Source organism: Chlamydotis macqueenii, chromosome 26 (genome assembly GCF_036417535.1).
Source record: "Chlamydotis macqueenii isolate bChlMac1 chromosome 26, bChlMac1.mat, whole genome shotgun sequence".
Lineage (NCBI taxonomy): Eukaryota > Metazoa > Chordata > Aves > Otidiformes > Otididae > Chlamydotis > Chlamydotis macqueenii.
In genome coordinates, this window is record NC_141581.1 from 471,443 (window position 1) to 489,350 (window position 17,908).

A 17,908-nucleotide genomic window follows, 5' to 3' on the forward strand; every position below is an offset into this window, starting at 1 on the left:
CGGCCCCCGTGGGCGGGGCTGCCTTCCCTCTCCCCCCCCCGCGCTCCCGCCGAGTGGGAGCGGCCGGGCAAACGGTGGCGCGGGGCGCATGCGCGGTGGCGGCGCAGCGCGGGCGCCCCTAGTGGCCGAGCGCTGTGGAGGAGCAGCGGCGGGGCAGGGGGGGCGCCTCGGGGAGATGGGGCACAGCAGAGCCGCCGTTCCGCCCCGGGGAGGGTGGGGGGGCTGTGCCCGGCCGCTCCCTGCTGCTACCCCCCCCCCCCGCCTGTTCGCGTCGCAGCTTCCCGGGGGTTCTGCCCCCTTATTTTGAGCCTCCCGCTGTTTTCGGCCGGACTGAGGGGCGTCAGGACAGAGACGCGCTCGCGGGACGGGGCGACGCAGGCAGCGCTCGGCCAGCCTCGACCCCGCTTTATTCACGCGGCGCCAGACCGCTCGAATCCTGGCAGGGAGCGAGGGCACAGAATACATTGCGCCGCCGCAAAACCCGCGCGACGCGGCCGCCCCCTCCCCGCCCCGAGAACGGCCCGTGCGGCTGCTGGCCTTCGGCGGAGGCGAGAGGGCGCGGTCCTTCCCGAACAGCCCGGTAGCCTGTGGGAAGTCCATGAGCGGTGACCCGCGCGGGGCCGCCTGTCCCGTCCCCCCCGCCCCCGTCAGCCCTCCCCGCAGCTCTCGAAGTACTGGCACATCAGCTCGCGCACTTGCTCGGCCCGGCCATCCTCCATGGCGGCGGGCGCGGGCTGGCAGGGCTTGGGCAGCTCGGTGGGCTCGGCGCCCTCCAGCCACTCCTCGTTGAAGGGGTTGTCGTGGGCCTCGCAGACGTTGTGCAGGACGCAGCAGGCGAGGACGAGGGTGGGCAGCAGCTCCAGGCTGCAGTCGTCGCACTTCAGGAGGATCTGCCAGCGCGCCTTCAGGCGCAGGAAGGCGTTCTCGATCACGCTGTGCGCCCGCTTCAGGCGGTAGTTGAACCGCAGCTGCCGCCGCGTGAGGTTCCCGTCCTCCCGGTAGGGCTTGAGGATCCAGTCTCGCAACGGGTAGGTGGCGTCGCCCAGCAGCACGTACTTCTGCGCCCGCCCCATGAAGTCCTTGGGAGGGTTGGGGCACAGCCGGCCCTCCTTGGCCAGCGCCCACAGGCTGGAGCTCTCCAGGACCGCGCTGTTCTCCATGCTGCCAGGGAAAGCGGTGGAGACGTCCCAGAACTGGCCCAGCCCGTCCACGGCGGCCTGCGTCAGGACGGAGTGCCAGCCCTGGCCGTTGCGGTAGTCGGCGCCCAGGCGCGGGGGTGGGTGGATGGGGATGTGGAGGCCGTCCAGGGCGCCAATGCAGTGCGGGAAGCCCCAGCGCGTACGGAAGATGCGCGCCATGTTCTCCAGCTCCTTCTCGTCGGGTATCCGGAGGTAGAGGGGCTTCAGCAGCAAGACGACGGCGTAGCTCACCTCACGCACGCAGGCCTGCACCGTGGCGGGCCCCACGCCGAAAAGGGGGCCCAGAGTCTGGTACTCCGCGTTGGTGGCCAGGTGCCACAGGGCCACAGCCACCCTCTTCTCCAGGGGCAGGGAGGGGTGGAAATGGGCGCTGTGCGGGGCCAGCCCGGGCCGCAGCCGGTTGCAGACGTAGAAGAAGGTCTCCTTGGACATCCGAAACTTCTCCAGCCAGTCCTGGGGCCCAAACTCCTTCAGCGCCACCCGCTCCCACCAGTCCGCGCTCCTGACGCCGGGCCAGGCACGGGGGTAGAAGTAGCAGCTGGTTCTCCTCCGGCGAGCGATCAGGAGCTGCGGCGTGGCGGGGAGACGAGAGGGGCGTGAGGCGGCGCTTCCCCGGCCCCCCGCCCCGCTGGGACCCCCCCCGCCAAAACCATCCAGGCCAAGTGGCCCGCCGCAGGCGGGGAGGACGCCCGGCGGTCCCGACCGGCGCTACCACCGGGTCCGATTTTCCCTTTCCTGGGAAGCCCCACTGCAGACCCCCCCCTCGCAACGGCTGTGACCCTGGACAGGACGCCCGGGAGCCGCGGACGAGGAGCCAGCGGGAAACGTCTCCCTTCAGGGCGGCTCCTTGCTCCGCGGTTTTGTTTTTTAACAAGGGTGCCTTGCTGTCCTGCAGCCGTGAGCGGCGGGCTCCGTCACGCCCTGGAGCGGGAGCACAGGAATTGCTTTTCCGGTGCTAAATCCCAAAAAACACCTTTAAGCTGAAAAGAGGGTTTTTGCACCCTCCTCGGCACCTGCCCAGGGAAAGGCGTTCCCCCTGTTCCCCCGACAGCTCACCCTGCCTGGCACGAGTCCCCAGGCCCTTCACGACCCCCGCCTTCGATGTCACCCCCCCGTGTCCCCCGCACGCCCTGTCCCGTGTGCCCAGGTTGACAGCCCGTGTCCTCCGAGCCCCCTGTCCCTTCTGTCCGTGTCTGTGTGTCCCACGCATCCCCCATGCTCCCCACCCTCCGGGGCCCCCCGTGTCCTCCCCATCCCTGCGTTCCGTCCCCCACACATCCCCTGTCCTTGGTGTCCCTGTGACCCACGTCCCCCGCGCCCCCTCTTTCTGCCCCCCATCCTCCCCGTCCCGGTACTCTGTGTCCCGCGCGTCCCCCCCCAGTTCTGCATTTGTTGTGTCCCCGTGTCCCCCCGAGTCCTTTGTGCCCCCCATCCTCCCTTTCCCTGCGTTCTGTCCCCCCCCCACCCCCCACGTCCCCCCGTCCTTGCTGTCCCCGTCCCCCGGGTGACCCCCCCCTCCGCGTTTCCCCCCGCCCCAGTCACCGTCATGAGCCGTTTCTGCCGCTGGCTGTAGTAGTGCCGGAGCCAGGCGCGCCGCTGCGGCCCGTCCCAGGCCCCGGCCCCGGGCCCAGCCCCCGCCATGGGCCGCCGCCGCCCGCTCGCCCGCCGCCGCGCCAGCGCGCACAGCAGCACCAGCAGCCGCTCCCGCATTTTCAAACCGGGAGCCGGGGCCGCCCTGGAAGCGATCGGCGGAGGGGTCACGGCGGGAGCGGGGGGCGGAGCGGGGCGGGACGGACTCGAGGCCTCCGCCATCCCCGCCCCGCCCGGGCCCCGGGGCTCCCCCGCGCCGGCCCCCGTTTGCCGGGAGGCTGGAACGGCCCCGCGGGGCTTCGCCGGGGGAAGTGGGGGGGGGGGCTCGCACCGGAGCCGAACGGGCAGCGCCGGCCCCGGCCCGGGGGGCGAGAGGGGGACGCCCCAGGCGAGGTCCTGGGCCCGCCTTATCAGAAGGAGCGGTGCGGGCCCGCTCGGGCTGCTGGCCGCCAACGCCGCGGGCGGGAGCTCGGCAGGGGGGCCCGGTTAACGGCGGGAGACCGAGCTGCGCCACCGACGGGGGGGGTGCGGGGGGGCACCGGAGCGCTCCGCCTGCCCTGACCAGGCCCGGGCCCAGGCCCAGGCCCAGCCGCACGGAAGGCGGGGCCCCGGGCGGGGGCGGCTCCTGGGCCGCTCGCTCCGGAGAGCGGCGGGGCCGGGCCGGGGGCACCGGGAGGCGGCGGGCTGCGCGGAGCCGCGTCGGTGTCCGCGCTCCCGCCTAGCGCCTCCGCGGGAGGGGCCGGGGGGGAGCGGCGGGGAGGGCGCGCTCCCGCGCCTCGAGAAGCCCCTCGCCCGTGACGTCAGCCCGCTGAGCGATGACGTCAGGTTGCCCCGCCCGCCGTCGTTGCTCGCCCCGGCCACGCGGGGATGGGGGGGTGCTGCGGGGGGGCGGGGCCGTGGCCGTTGCCATGGCGCCGCGCGGCGCCTCTTCCTGTATTGATTCGAACGGGCGGGGGGGCGGGGCGCGCTCCCGTCGTTCCCCGCGCGGGGGCGGGGCGGCGGGCGGGGGCAGTGCCGCGGGGCCGCCGCCATATTGGGGAGCGCTGGGCCCGGCGGGGAGTGACAGCGGGAAGCGGAGTGGGGCTGGGCCGGCGGGGCCGGGCGGGCAGGTAGGGCAGGCGGCGGGGCTGCGGCCCTGGGCTGGTGCCGTGGGGTGGGCTGGTGCCGTGGGGTGGGCTGGTGCCGTGGGGTGGGCTGGTGCCGTGGGGTGGGCTGGTGCCGGGCTTGGCCTCTTCCTCTGGGTGTGCGGGCGGGGCCGGGCCTGTGGAGGGGCCGGGCCGGGCGGGGCGGGCCCGGCTGCGGCAGCCGCTGCCCGGGGCGGTTGGGAGCCCGGCGAGGGGTGCCCGTCCTCCGCGTCGCTGCCCAGGGCTCCGGGCCCCGCGGGGCGGCGGGCTTGGGGCCTGCCCCGCGCCCGGCGGTTGGGGAGCGGTGCCGGGCCCCGCTCTCGCGGTGCTGTGTCAGACCCGGCGGGACGGGGCCCGGTCTGGGCCGGGCAGCCGGAGTCCCGGGCCTGGACCGGTGAGCCCCGTGCCCTCGTCTCGGACGCTGTTAACGAGCCCCGGGGTGGCGTAGCCTGGGTCTGTCCCGCTCTTGCCCTAGGCCCCGCGCACCCCGAGGTGCTGTGGAGCGGCGGGGTGGGAGCCAGGGACCGGTGCAGCTCCTGCGTCCCCACCGGCTCTGGCCGCTGGATCTGACCGACAGTGCGGACGGTAGCTGAGATTTCTGTGGCGTAGCATGAAAGAGAACTCAGCAGGCAGCGACAGAAACTTTGATCAGAAGCCAGCTGGTGATGCGCTGTTGTCTGTCCGATGGCTCTTGGGGGTCAGCAGGAGCTAAATATCGCTCTGCCTTTTGTTAGGGTTTGGTTTGTTTGGTTTTTTTTACTGTATTATTGACATTTTGCAAATGGAAGTAGCGCACACGTTCAGCAGGTTGCAGACTTGAGGTCGTGAGAGTCCGAACTGAGCATCCTCCCTGCGCAGTGAGAGGGGCGACGTTCTGCCGGAGGAGTCCTGGCCACGCAGCAGGGTCCCTTGGGTCATGCTGGAGCTGTTGCTCAGAGATGTCGGAGGCTTTGCTGTGTGGATGACTTTTTTTTTTTTTTTTTTTTTTTTTTCCCTTAACGTGTGGCTCGTGAAGGCATTGTGCTCGTTTTCTTGTGAAGTACTGATTTTTGCTGCGTTAGCGTGTTCAGTGACGCTAGCCTAGTATTTCACACCGAAGGCTCTTCACAGAGCAGCTCTCCTGCTGGCAACAACATCTCCTATTAAAGACTCATTTCTATTTTATTTTTATTACTTAAAATGCAGAAGCAGAGTTTCCCGGGCCTGTTGACCGAAGCTGCTGTGTTTTCTGAACTCCGGCTTTCTTTTGCGAGTTGGCCACGAGCGCCGTTGCACCTTCAGTGGCTGAACGTTGTGGTGAAGCGGAGTTTGAATGCCCCGGCCTTTTCAGTAGCACTCTGCGGACGAGGCTGCTGGTGAACTTTTAATCTTGGCTTTCAGTGCACTGATTTCTGATAAGGCTTCTGGTAGTCCAAGCCTTTTGTCTGGAGCTGGTGCTCTTGGCTGTTTGTACTCTCGTTTGAGGTAATTGGACAACACTTTTTTTTTTTTTAAGGGAAACGGAATGCTATTAAAGCTGGTGGCTTTCTGAAAAACCGCTGTGCTCAGACGGAGCATAGGGACTACTAAAACAAAGAAAAGGCCCTGAAAGTTCTGTGGAATGCTACAAAGCGCGTACAGGAGCCTTTCTCCTGTGCTGCCCTCAGCTCCGAAGTAGTTGACTCTGACTCTTTGAGTCCAGGATGCCCGATGTGGAAAACTTCACCCTTATAAAGGCCTCGTGTCCCTGAGGTCCGAGTATTTCATTGATCCCCGCGTCCTTCTTACGAAACACTTTGCCAAATAAACGAGTGAGCGAATATCTTGTAGGTAATCCCCCAAGCGAGCGCCGTCAGATGCCGGTTGGCGAGCAGCCCAAAGCAGAGCCTCCGTTTCTCCCGTCTGTCCAGCGACTTGTGCAAAACGTGAACCGCTGGCAGGTGACAGCGGCAACGGAAGCGCTGTTGTTCCTCGGCACGCTGCCCCCGCAGAGGGGGAGCCCTCGCGTCCCAGGGGAGATCCGGCGGGGGGGTGGCGCAGACAAAGCTGGGGGGCTTTTCGGTCGTTCCCTCGGCCTGGCGAGCAGGGTGGCAGCATCCAGCCGTGTCAGTTTGGCACAGGCTGTGTCGGGGACTGAGGTGAAATCTCGAAGCAGAACGCGGCAGGGTTAACGCATGTCCTCTCTTTGTCAAGCAGCAACTTGAGGAAATTGTGCCTGACTCCGTCCCCGCCTCTGTGTTACCCCCTGGCCCCTGCAGAGAGGGGCAGCGTTTCGCACCGCTCTGCCCAGGCGCAGAGGCGCAGGAGTGGCAGAGTCCGCGGGAGCGGCGGAGCAGACGGGAGCAGCAGAACTTGCGCAGCGCTCGGTGTTTTTCGAACGTGATCTGCCAGAGCTGAACCTGACCTTTGCCTCGGCCTTCAGAGCATTAACCTCTGTAACAGCCAGAGGGGTTTGAAGGCTGTTTAGCCCAGGTACCTTTGGTTACTGTGTCTCTAAAACCGGAGCGCGCTTTTTCTGCTGCTTTTTCTTTGTGGTTTTTTTTTTTTTCATGATAGATGAAGCTCTTGCACGACTTCCTGTTAATTAGACGCAGAGATTGCCTTTTGACCCACGGGTGGGAGGTGAGCGTGCGTCATGTTTCGGCGCTCTGTGTTTCCCAGCGCAGGGCTTCCTGCGCGGCTGAAGACTTTGTACTTTATTTCGGATCCCTTGGGAGCAGGCGTGGCCCTCTGTTTATGGAGCAGCAGAGCGAACAGATGAAATAATCGCTACTTGCAGGCAATAAAAAGGGTTTTAACAGTGATGATTTTCTGAGAAATCCCCTGCTGAGTACGCGATTCTCACGTCCGCTTGGATAAACCCTGCGCTCCTAACTGTCACTGCAGTGAGATGTGTGTTGAATGAAAACATCATCTCTGAAGGGAAAGCGACAAACCTGCGATTGCTCTACCCTGTTATTATTGTGTGTGAAAATCCTGCTGAAAAACTTCTGAGAAGGTTTGTTAGCGGAGGAGGGTGTTTATTTTTAGGAAAGACTTTTCCAAAGACTAGAGATTTTGCTGTTTCCTGAACCTTGAGTTTCCCCTGGCGCACAGAAGTCCGTGCCACGTCCAGAGCTCTGCGCCGTGCGTGCTTCATCCTCGGCTCACACGGGGAGCTCCCTGGGCAGGAGGTGCTTGTTTGCAGGAAAGGTGGAAATAACATGGATTTTCGCAGGCCCTTCCATGAAGAGTCGTCCCCTCGTTTCGCACTCTGAGATACACCGACGCAGCGCGGTGGTGCTGTGTGGGTTTGTTGGCGCGGTGTCGAACCTCTCCGCAGCCGTCGAGGGTGAGGCTGAGGGGCGGAGGACTGGTCCGTCGCGTAGCGCCGAGGTGACGGCTCTGTCATGGCTCTTAGCGTGGTCTCTGGGCCGGACCGAATTGTGAGCAGTCTTCTGTCGTCTCGGTGAGCCAAAGCGGCGCGCAGCACGGCTGGGCCAGGGCCGGGGGTGGCCCGGAGGAGGCGCGGGGACAGGTGGCTGCCGGCGCTGTTGCTGGCTGAGGCCTGTGAGGGTTGATCTGTAAGTGCTGCCTGGCAGTGGGGTCTAGACGCATCACTGGAAGATGAAAACTCTGGCTCTGGGGAAGCAGGACAGCTGGGTTTGGTTTGAAATCCTGCTGCTCGTGACTTGCAGGACTAGGCACTTGTGTACTCCACCCTTTTCCCCTTGGGAAATCATGGGATTTTTCCTGAGAGCTTGTAAATATTGAGCACCTGGATCTGTTTTTAGTGAGGCAGCGTGCAGAATGCCAGGACTGGCAGGGAAATGGATGCAGGTATCTTGCAAAACTCCCTCGTTTGGGAGGCAGCCTGTGCCTGTTTGGATTTTTCAGCAAGTGTTGAAGTTGGGCTGCGTAGGCTCAGCCAGTTCAAGACGTGGCCTACCTGAGCAGAGCGAGAGCTGGCCAATCCCTGACCCCTCTTTGTTCCGGAAATCGTCTGTGCCCTTCTTAAAACGGCAGGTAATTGCGTGGGTAAGCGTTAAACGCCGGCGCAGCCTGTCCTGTCGTTCGCCCTGCGTACGCTGTATTTCTCGTTAGAAGCTGTAGTTGGAATTTGCACAAGCAGGAAATTTGCACAGAACTCAAAGGAAAAGCTCTAAAAGCAAACATGTTTCATATCCAGCGTTAAAAATATCGTGTGGCTGCGTCGCTGGATGGCGATCTCTCACTGATGCTGTGCTGAGCCATTTTGGGAGGGCACTTCTAATGCGTGGTGTTCCCCAGGATCACGCTCCACACGTGGGTTCTGCAAGCTGATCGCTTATTCATGCTGTTAAAAAAAAAAAAAAAAAGGGGGGGGGGGAAGGGGTGCACTTTGTTGAAGTGCTTGGTTTGAGAGGCCCCAAGGCAGGTTTGGAAGATCATGGGTAGGTACAGATAGTGGTGTGTTTGCCGTGGGACGCACTAACGGCCTGGGGTTTTTAACCTCCTTCGTTAGTAGCGTCACAGACTCTAGCTCTTCCCTCGCAGCAGTGCCACCTCTGGCTCCAGACCAGTGGTGGAAGCTGATTACTGTTAAATTTGGTTGTTTTCTCCAGTTTTGCCACTGCGAGAACACGTGGGAGACATGTATTAAATTAAACAAGAGAAAATCTGAGGGAGGAGGCGGCAGAGGTGGGCAGGTGTACTCAGCGACAGCTTGGCCCCGTCTGTTTCAGGGATGCTCCTGCCAAAGCGCTGGCGTGCGTAATGGCGAGGAAGAGCCTCTGCGTGTCCGCGTTTGTGAGAAGTCCAAGTTTTGGTACAAGCAAACGGCTTGGATAAAAGGAAAGTAGCTCTGACGGCTCGTGGGCGACGGTAGCCCAGAGTCGGTGTGCTTTATCTCGCTTTCAAGCTAATTTCTTAGGATGTTCTGGTACTTAATCGCGTCTTGCTGGGTTACAGCGTGTGCTGCTGTACCTCTCAGCTGGGTCACTCGCCTCTGGGTTTTAGAGGTAAACCCCGAGCGGTTTTTCTGTTGTTAGCAGTGAACCTTTTTGCAGCGGGCCGTACCCGCTGCCGGAGGAGGCCGAAGGCAGTTCGTGGCAGGCCCTGAGTGTGGCACTGTGTAGCTTCTCCCAGCTCAGCCGTTTGGGCGCAGTTGCCTCCCGGCCCTTGCCACAAGTTTGCATCTCGAGGTAACTCCATTTGTGTGGCTGGGACTCCAGCCAGATGCTGTAAATGTTTATGCAATAACACAGCAAACAAAAATTCCTCTACGTTCTGCACAGCTGCTGGTATCGCGGGGGTTTCTTGCGTGTGAGATTCCGCCTTTCCGTTTGGACATGTTTGTCCTGGGTTGAAAGGCCAACTTGGCATGTCTCTCCTGGCCTTGGTGTTTGTGTGAACGTGAGCTGCGTGAGAGCCGGGGAGGCTGGGTGCCAGCGATGCTGGTCTGCGCCCGTCGGAGCTCGGAGCAGGACTGCGACTGCATATTCTCACAGAGGTGTTAGCTGATTTTTTTAATTGATAAATGTTGTAATTTAGCCGGCCAAATCTAGGCTGTGAAGTAGCCCTGTCCTGAAACGTGTGTTTGAAATATGCTTAATGTTGCTTGTAGACTGTATAGCCGTAGGTGAGCTAGCTTTGTGCTAGCCGAGAGGAGTATTTGGGACAACGGGCATCAGACCTTGGCTGTTAACCCCGGGGGCTACCTTGTCCGTAGCCGCCTGCGGTGCCTGGTGCTGAAAGTCTGCACTCCTTCTAGCATGGCTGAAAGTATCCCGGCTGGCTCCAGCATGGCCACGTGTGCTGCCACCGCGCCTCTGCCCTGCGGCGTGGGTCTGGCTGGGATGGGCTGTGGGTGTCTGGCGGGATGGGCTGTGGGTGTCCGGCATACGGAAGCAGCATCTTAGAATCTCCTAAGCCTGTTCTTTAAACTTGAGACCGCTTTATCCAGAGCATCGGTATCAAACTTGTGTAATGAAAGCGTTTTTCTGTACGGCTGCTTCTGTAGGAAGGGCTGTAATGTTTTGGTGTTTTTCTTCCCTGTCCGTTGCACCAGACTCATTACTGGTTGGACTTCATGACCGTAAATCCCTGAGCCTGCGGAACGCCCCAGCACCTCGGCTTTCCGCCATGGACCAGGATTATGAAAGACGTCTCCTACGCCAAATCAACATACAGAATGAAAACACAATGCCTTGTGTAAGTACGACGGGCTGTGCTGAACGGGCTGGCTGTAAGTTGTTGCCTGGCTTGCCTGTGACTGTTTTTACTTGAGCTCTTGAAAGATGCAGGACCGCTTTGAAGCAAACCTTAGTCTTTTGTTGGGCGGCGAGCAGGTGTGAGTTCCTGAGCTGTTCTAGGAAGAACCAAATAACTTAAACAAAACTCTGGAATATATAAACTCTGTTCAAGTTGCAAGGAGGAGTTAAGATATTTTTATGTAGCTCAGTAATGCCTTTTTACTAAATAATCTCAGTAGGTACCCGTGGAACATAAAAAGCTGAGGGATAACAAAGGAAGAAACCAACCGTAGGGCTTGAGAAGACAGAGCAAGTCCAGCAGAGGCCACCAGGAGGGTCGGGGGCTGGAGGAGGAAGATGCTGAGACCTGTGTTGCTCAGCCTGGAGAAGATCAGGAGGCATGAAATTGTTGCTTTCAACTACCTGGTGGGTGGTTGTGAAGAAAATGGAGTCGAACTCTTCAGAGGTCCACAGTGGAAGGATCAGAGGCAATAGATCCAAGCTGCAACAAGGGGAATTCCAGTTAGATATTAGGAGAAAATGTTCACAGTGAGGGCGTGTAATGCTGCACGGGGAGCTTGTGGGGTCATTGTCCTTGGAGATGTTAAAAACTCAAGTGCATGAGGCTGTGACCTTCAATGTGACTTTTTGAAATTAGCCCTCTTCTGAGCTGGGGTCCTTTCCAACGTAAATTATTCTGTGAAAAAGAATGTGACTGCACTTTGGGAGTCTGCTGCTCACCCTGCGAGCAGCCTGCCCTGCTCTAGCCTTCCACATATTTGCCTTGACAACGTCATCTTGAGAAGGAGCAGTGAGAAAAAGGCTGTTTAATTGCTTCTTTTGACAGAACTTCCCACGACAGCTGGACTCTGACTTGCTTACTGGTTCTGTGAAGGGGATAAAACGAATGCTTGGCTCTTCTGCTTAGGCATATTCAGCTTTGACAAGACCTCGCTGATGTTTTTCAGACCCCTGGTGTGATCAACACTTGTTCTGGTGTGTGTCTTTTTAATTCAGGTAGCAGAGATGAGAAGAACGCTGACGCCTTCCAATTCTCCAATGTCTTCTCCTAGTAAGCACGGTGATAGATTCATTCCCTCAAGAGCTGGGGCCAACTGGAGCATCAATTTCCACAGAATAAATGTAAGTTTTGCTCCCCTTTCCTGCAGCTCAGTCTGGGAACTGAGGAAATGGTGCATTTTGTTTTGAGTGGCGTAATTGCTCTGCTTATCTTCTGCACCATGGTCTCCTGCTGCCCCAGGAGGGTTCTGTTGAATGCGTGTCTTCAGACAGGCCGCCGCTGTGCTCCAGGAGTCGTCTTAGCTTCTTGTTTTACCGTCTGTCGTGAGGTTTCTGTCTGGTGATAGTACGTTTCTCCCTTTCAGGAAAACGAAAAATCACCGAGTCAAAACAGAAAAGCAAAGGATGCCACGTCGGACAATGGCAAAGGTGAGACCACCTTTCTACCACTTGTGCCACACCTGTAGCTTCTGTTTCAAACTGTTGGCAAGTTGGGAAATCTAGGGAACACCGGCACTTTCGTGCTTATGCAAAAACTCATGCTAGTGTTTTAGGAAATGCCCACATCGTCAGAGTGAATACCAGCTCACCTCAATAGGCTTCTAACCAGCGTCTGGGAAACAAGAGGCTATTGTATCCCTTGATTTACTGTGCCATGGAAGCACTTTCCTGATGGAGTGGAAGGAGCGGAAGCTTGCTGCTAATCTTGGTTCCAAACTGGGGCCCCAGGCTTATGAAGAGGCCCTGTGAATGTCCAAGTCGGGCAGGCGTGATCCTTCCACTCCCCGCAGAGCTGTTTGCTTCCGAGCGCTCTGCCTCAGCGGTTGTTTGGGTTCACAGATGGCCTTGCTTACTCTGCCTTGCTGAAGAACGAACTCTTAGGAGCAGGGATTGAGAAAGTACAGGACCCACAGACGGAAGACAGGAGGCTGCAGCCGTCCACCCCGGAGAAGAAGTCTCTCTTCACTGTGAGTTGGTTGCTTTCCGTTGCAACCAATGGTGGTTGCGCGCGCATCACAGGGACAAAGCGCGCGGTTCTGCCCAGCTGCTAGTGCAAGAGTGTTGGCGTTGTGGCTTGGCTGAGATAAGCTGCTGGTAACGAAATGGGGCAGCCTATAAAGGGAACATGAGGAGCTGGAGCAAACTGTGCTTCCTGTTTCTGTACTTGGGGGGAAGCAGAGTTGGAACTGCGCTTGTCTGGATGGCGCGGTAAATGACTAAATCGAGCTTTTGGACTTCAGTGGAGATGAGGGGTTTTTGTATGGTTCCAGAGCACCTGGGAAAGGGAGGGACTGAAAAGCCTGGAGAATCTGCATGTTGGAGTTAGGCATCAGGCAGCAGTGCGTGCTGTGAGTGGTCCCCAGGTCTCGGGCGTGCTGGGGTCCTTACCCGGTGTGTTTTCTTCACGCAGTATTCACTCAGCACAAAACGCTCTAGTCCAGACGATGGCAATGAGGTCTCGCCGTATTCCCTGTCTCCTGTCAGCAACAAAAGGTAATGCTGGTTCTCCGCAGACTGCAGGGAGGGAAGGGCTGCGACAGAGGATTCTCTGGGCCTTCTTTCAAAGGTGCACAAAACTGCTGTGTGAATGTGAGGAGGAATGATGTGAGGAGGAATGATGTGAGGAGGTAATAATGGCAGTCAAGTTCTAAAAATTCCTGCAAGTGCCCAACGTGCCTAGATACTTAATGTGTCCTGGCCAACTTCCAGCAGTCAGTTTACCTTTTTAGCTCCTTTATAGAAGCAGAACCTAATTCCTTCCAGTCTTACCTGCCGGAAGTAGTTTTCCAGCCTCTTTGCGCGTTTCTGTAGCCGTGCAGGTGTGCTTGAGACACATCTGTGTTCCCACCCGCTGCGATGTGTAAGATCCTGTAGTTGTTTTTGTGTCTGGTTTTGTAAACAGCCAGAAGCTGCTAAGATCACCTCGAAAACCAACTCGGAAAATCTCAAAGATTCCTTTCAAAGTGCTGGATGCCCCGGAGCTGCAGGACGACTTCTACCTGAACCTGGTGGACTGGTCCTCTCTCAACGTCCTCAGCGTTGGCCTCGGGACTTGTGTTTACCTGTGGAGTGCTTGTACCAGCCAGGTAGGTGGCTGTGAGTGGCTGGAGAGCAAAGTACCCGTTGCTGTAGGTCTTTCCCAGCCGTAGCGTCTCTGAGCTGTGGAACATGCTGCGTGAGACATTCGGCGCTTGTAACGCTCTGTCCCAGACTAGGTGCTGGCCCGTGAGATGCCCAGTAGCCTAGTGTGACAATAACAAGCGTTCCTTATTGCCTTCTGTCCTGCTTTCAAGGTAACCCGGCTGTGCGACCTCTCTGTGGAAGGAGATTCTGTGACATCTGTGGGCTGGTCGGAACGGGTTAGTATCACACTGTCCGCGACAGCTGACTCGCGTGTTAATGCAGATCCTGTCATTGCAGCCCTATAGCCCTTCCTCACAGGTCTGAGCTCCTTGGGTGTTGTTTTCCTGGATTTCCCCAAACTCCCCTTAGGCATCACAAGTCAAATGTGTTTTCCTGTCTGCGCTGTTTTTCTCTCCTGAATGAGAGGGGATAGAGCAGCCTCTTCTCTCTTGAGGCTCTCGAGGCGTTTGCTAAGAGGTGTGGGAGAGAGAGAGAGCCGGTTCGCTGCTCCAGCTCTTGACCATGAAGTGTTACAATAAATACATTCCAGCCAGGCTGCTTGGCCCTCCTGGTGAGGAAGAGATGCAAGATGGAGGAACTCTGGATGCTTTCCATCTTGTGGGATTTGTGTCCTGTCTTTTGCTCGGATTCTGGCTTTTGTTTTATGTCTGTACTTACTGGCTTTACTGATCACGGCTTTCGGTTTGTCTAGGGGAACTTGGTAGCAGTTGGCACTCACAAGGGCTTTGTACAGATCTGGGATGCAGCTGCAGGAAAAAAGCTCTCCATGCTAGAGGGGCACACGGCCAGAGTCGGTAAGGAGGTGGGAGGCAGGGGTTTCACGTGCTTCCTTTCTTCATGATTGAACTTTTCCTTGCGAGTGAGGGAGCAGAACTCAAAGTACCGGAATTGATATTTGTCCCCAGCTATGTCTTGAGCAGTCTTCAAAATATTACAATCTTGTAATTATGCTGTTCTGATCTTGGGCATGCTGGTGTTTGGGTATTGCAGCAGGTGTTTCCTCCATGTCTGAGGCATTTTAGGTTTGGTTACAACATCTTTTTTTGCTGCCACTGCCTTCCGGTTTCAGCCCTGCAGGCAGGCTGCTTTACGCTGAGATTTCCAGTTCCCTTATTCTGCGGGGACTGGTTTTCTGGTTTTCTTTTGCTCGGAGGCATTTGAATCTGAACGCTGGAGTGAGATTTGGGAAGTCAAAACACCTTCCAAGTTGTACTTCTGTGCTTAGCTTGTGCTGTGAAATGGAGTTAGTGATACCGTCTGTAAGTTTGTCAGCTCAGTCTGTGTGCTGTTCTAGGACTTCAGACAGTGGATATGAGGGAGGTCTGTAAGCACTGCTTTTATTTTATTTTATTTTATTTTCTCCTCTCTCTAACCCCGGCAACTGTGATGGCTGTGTTCTGCCTGCCCGCTCCCACAGGACTCCCACAACTTACTCTCATGCCCCGCCTGCATTACAGGTGCCTTGGCGTGGAACGCGGACCAGCTGTCATCTGGGAGCCGAGACAGGATGATCCTTCAGAGGGACATCCGCACCCCGCCCCTGCAGTCTGAGCGGCGGCTCCAGGGCCACAGGCAGGAGGTCTGTGGGCTCAAGTGGTCTACGGACCACCAGCTACTAGCCTCTGGAGGCAATGACAATAAGGTACAGTGCAATGCTTTTGTTTCAGTTGTTGGATTGTGTCCAAACGTAAATCGTGCTAAGCTTCCACTCAGCCTCCTCTCTCTCTAATAAAATTAAAAAGGCAAATTTAATTTTGCTTCTGTTTTTGGCTAATTAAATATACAGCTTGACTCAGGACTTTGAGTTCCACAAAGCTGCTGCAAAGCTGCACTTCCTGACTTTGTTTAGGTGTTGAGGTAATGTGAAGTCAGGCTTGCTGCAGTAACGTTTGAGTGTGCAGGATGAAACTGAGCTCGGAGCTGTGTCAGTGCTGATACCTGTAGCGCAGGGCTGTGGCTCGCTGAGCACCATATGGAAGAGGCATCTGTTAGGGAGAAGCGGTGTCGAGAGCCCTTCGGAGCGCGTTGCTAGGTAGGGAATCTGCCCAGTGTCTGTGTGACAGCGTGGTTGTACCAAGTTCCTCCTACTCAGAATAACTTCTAATGAGCTTCAGCACACTTCTAAGCGCGTTCTGGAATAATACAGCCATGAAGACAAAAGAAGAGTTTGAGTTCACATCTGATGACGCTGTGTCTTTGGCTTCATAAACGTAACTGAAGGCCTGTTAGCTTCCTTGTGGCCCAGTGGTACGGTGGCTCCTCGGCTGAGCGTGCTGGCAGGGTGGAACTGGATTCGGGGCTGCCAGCGTGGAGTGGAGATGCATGTGCTTGGGCAGAGCTGTGGGAAATAACCTTGTTGCCACTCTGCCCTCGTCAGTCTCGGTGCGACATCGTGGCTTGTGGGTGTTGCGAACGTGTGACTGCAGTGGAAGTTTGATCACGTTTCTCCTCTCTGCCAGCTCCTTGTGTGGAATCACTCCAGCCTGAGTCCTGTCCAACAATACACAGAGCATCTTGCAGCAGTAAAAGCTATCGCCTGGTCTCCGCATCAGCACGGGCTCCTCGCCTCCGGCGGTGGGACAGCTGACCGCTGCATACGCTTCTGGAACACGCTCACCGGGCAGCCTCTGCAGTGCATCGACACTGGGTCACAAGTGTGCAACCTGGCCTGGTCGAAACACGCCAACGAGCTGGTAAGCGCCTCCCTGCGCCATCCTGCTGCTCGGCTGTCCTGGCTCTGGACGCGTGGTGCATGTTTCCCTCTCTTTTGCAGGTGAGTACCCACGGATACTCGCAGAACCAGATCCTCGTCTGGAAGTACCCCTCGTTAACTCAAGTAGCAAAGCTGACAGGGCACTCGTACCGAGTCCTGTATCTGGTAAGTGGCCGCGTCTCTGGAAACCTCTGTAGCCGCTTGCCTGGCTCGGCGTGTGCGGAGCTGAGCCCCAGAGCTCAGCGGCGCTGTGAGCTGCCTGTAGTCTGGGTGGAGATGCTGCTCGTAGGGCAGCATTCACACATGAATGCTCTGTATCCGGTTTCCTTGCCTGCAAGGGATGCTTTGGTTTGCTGCTATGGAAATGTGAGGCTTTATTAACGAACAGCAAAGCCTGCCAAAACTCTTCTGAGGAAGCACAACTGTCTCTTCTTGTTCCCTCAAGACTTGTGTGCTTTTTCACTGGTGACTGCCAGCAGGGGAAGAATTTGATGCTTTCAGTCCTAATTTGTCATTAAAATGCGTGGTGCGGTTAATCCACACTGGCCTCCTCCCTGCTCCGTTGCTGTTAGGTCGGGCTTTCAGCGGGTTCGTAGCAGGTGGTAAATACGCCGGCGCTGTTTGGTGCGGCAGATTCCAGTGCAAGTGACTAATGGAGCTGGCGAACGCCACTCGTATCAGACTTCCTGCCTTAACACGTATTTAGAATCCGGGGAGGAACGGCCTCTGTTAGAAATGGCTTGGGTTTCACAGGAGTTGTTTTATGGTGGTTCCACCCGTGTGCTCCATAGCTGCGTAAATAAGATGCAAGTGCTGGAATTGGCACCTGCTGGGGCTGGGTGAGGCACGTGAAAGCAGAGGTAGCTGTTTGGTTTCTCACTGCTGGCCAAGTCAGAAGGAGAGTTACATCTCTCTCGTGCGTTCCGATGAGGATTTGTTTTCAACCTCGGAAATGTAACAGGTGCTAAAGGCTGCTCGCTCTTGTCCTTAGGCGATGTCCCCTGATGGGGAGGCCATAGTGACAGGAGCTGGAGACGAAACCTTGCGCTTCTGGAACGTCTTCAGTAAAACTCGCTCGACAAAGGTAAGGACGCGCCGTGGGGACGGCTGCGGCTGGGGTCCAGCTTCCTGCAAAGCTGTGGGAACGGCACGCTTGCCTGCCGTGCTCCTTGTTATCAGTTGGAAAAACACCCATGGGAATACTTGTTATTGGACTTTGAGTGGTGAGCTGAGGTCATGCCCTGAGCCAGAGGCACCTCACCAGATTAGCAGTTGTTTTATTTAAAAAAGCGCATGGAGTACCGCTGCAGCACAGCTGTGCAGTACTTAGCACCTGCTTTGTCTTGTCTCACCAGGAGTCCGTATCGGTCCTCAACCTCTTCACCAGGATCCGATAAACCCCGCGTACTGCAGCCCAGGAGACTACAGCCTGACATGCCGGGATCAAACCACTACCTTGGTGTGCATGGAGCCCCAGCCGATCAGCCAGAGGGGAGGGAGTGCCCACGGACGGACCCGACAGACGCCAATTAAATACGTGCTTGTGAACCGCGCTGGGCAGTATTTGGGATGTGCTTGGGGAGGGGAGGGAACTGCCAAAGGCTTATGGATTCGTCCTTCGGGAAGGGAAACAGGTACAGGAGAAACGATGAACCAGCGTCCTCCGACCCTGCGTTGTATACCGGAGAAAACGTGTGACATGGACCGCTGAGACCGCACCGAGGCCATCCCAGCTGCCGTGTCCCCTCTCGGGATGGATGAGAACATCCTTGCCTCTGTGGGCTGGGTTTCAGGTGCTGCTGGGTCTCTGTCCTCGGAGGGACATCTGCGGAGGGAGGAGCCAGCTGGGCTGGTTCCGTACAGCTGGCTCAAGGAGAGACTCCGGGCTGGGCGTTGGCCTCTCTGATCTTCTGATCTAAGGGCATT

The 17,908-nt window shown here is 57.8% G+C and overlaps 2 protein-coding genes across 2 annotated transcripts; one reads left to right on the forward strand and one right to left on the reverse strand.

Moving 5' to 3' along the window:
• Positions 1–389: 389 nt before the first annotated feature.
• Positions 390–3,204, reverse strand: LOC147597475 (uncharacterized). The gene is made up of 2 exons (XM_086767374.1): positions 2,742–3,204; positions 390–1,766 (listed from the first exon to the last, which is right to left on the reverse strand). Exons 1-2 carry the CDS (start codon positions 3,009–3,011, stop codon positions 648–650), a joined length of 1,389 nt encoding a protein of 462 aa, XP_086623500.1. The 5' UTR covers positions 3,012–3,204; the 3' UTR covers positions 390–647.
• A 6,647-nt stretch (positions 3,205–9,851) lies between these two features.
• On the forward strand, positions 9,852–17,532 carry FZR1 (fizzy and cell division cycle 20 related 1). Its single transcript, XM_010117265.2, has 13 exons — positions 9,852–10,063; positions 11,122–11,247; positions 11,490–11,553; positions 11,965–12,092; positions 12,536–12,618; positions 13,028–13,211; positions 13,419–13,484; positions 13,961–14,063; positions 14,727–14,911; positions 15,729–15,962; positions 16,043–16,147; positions 16,974–17,066; positions 17,338–17,532. Exons 1-13 carry the CDS (start codon positions 9,884–9,886, stop codon positions 17,377–17,379), a joined length of 1,593 nt encoding a protein of 530 aa, XP_010115567.2. The 5' UTR covers positions 9,852–9,883; the 3' UTR covers positions 17,380–17,532.
• The last annotated feature ends 376 nt before the right edge of the window (positions 17,533–17,908 follow it).

Coding starts and splice junctions, on each gene's coding strand:
- FZR1 (XM_010117265.2), top strand. CDS start 9,884: ATGTTTTGGTGTTTTTCTTCCCTGTCCGTTGCACCAGACTCATTACTG. Junction 12,093..12,535: donor AGAAGAAGTCTCTCTTCACT/GTGAGTTGGTTG, acceptor TTCTTCACGCAG/TATTCACTCAGCACAAAACG. Junction 17,067..17,337: donor GTAAAACTCGCTCGACAAAG/GTAAGGACGCGC, acceptor TTGTCTCACCAG/GAGTCCGTATCGGTCCTCAA.
- LOC147597475 (XM_086767374.1), bottom strand. CDS start 3,011: ATGGCGGAGGCCTCGAGTCCGTCCCGCCCCGCTCCGCCCCCCGCTCCC. Junction 1,767..2,741: donor GGCAGAAACGGCTCATGACG/GTGACTGGGGCG, acceptor GCCACGCCGCAG/CTCCTGATCGCTCGCCGGAG.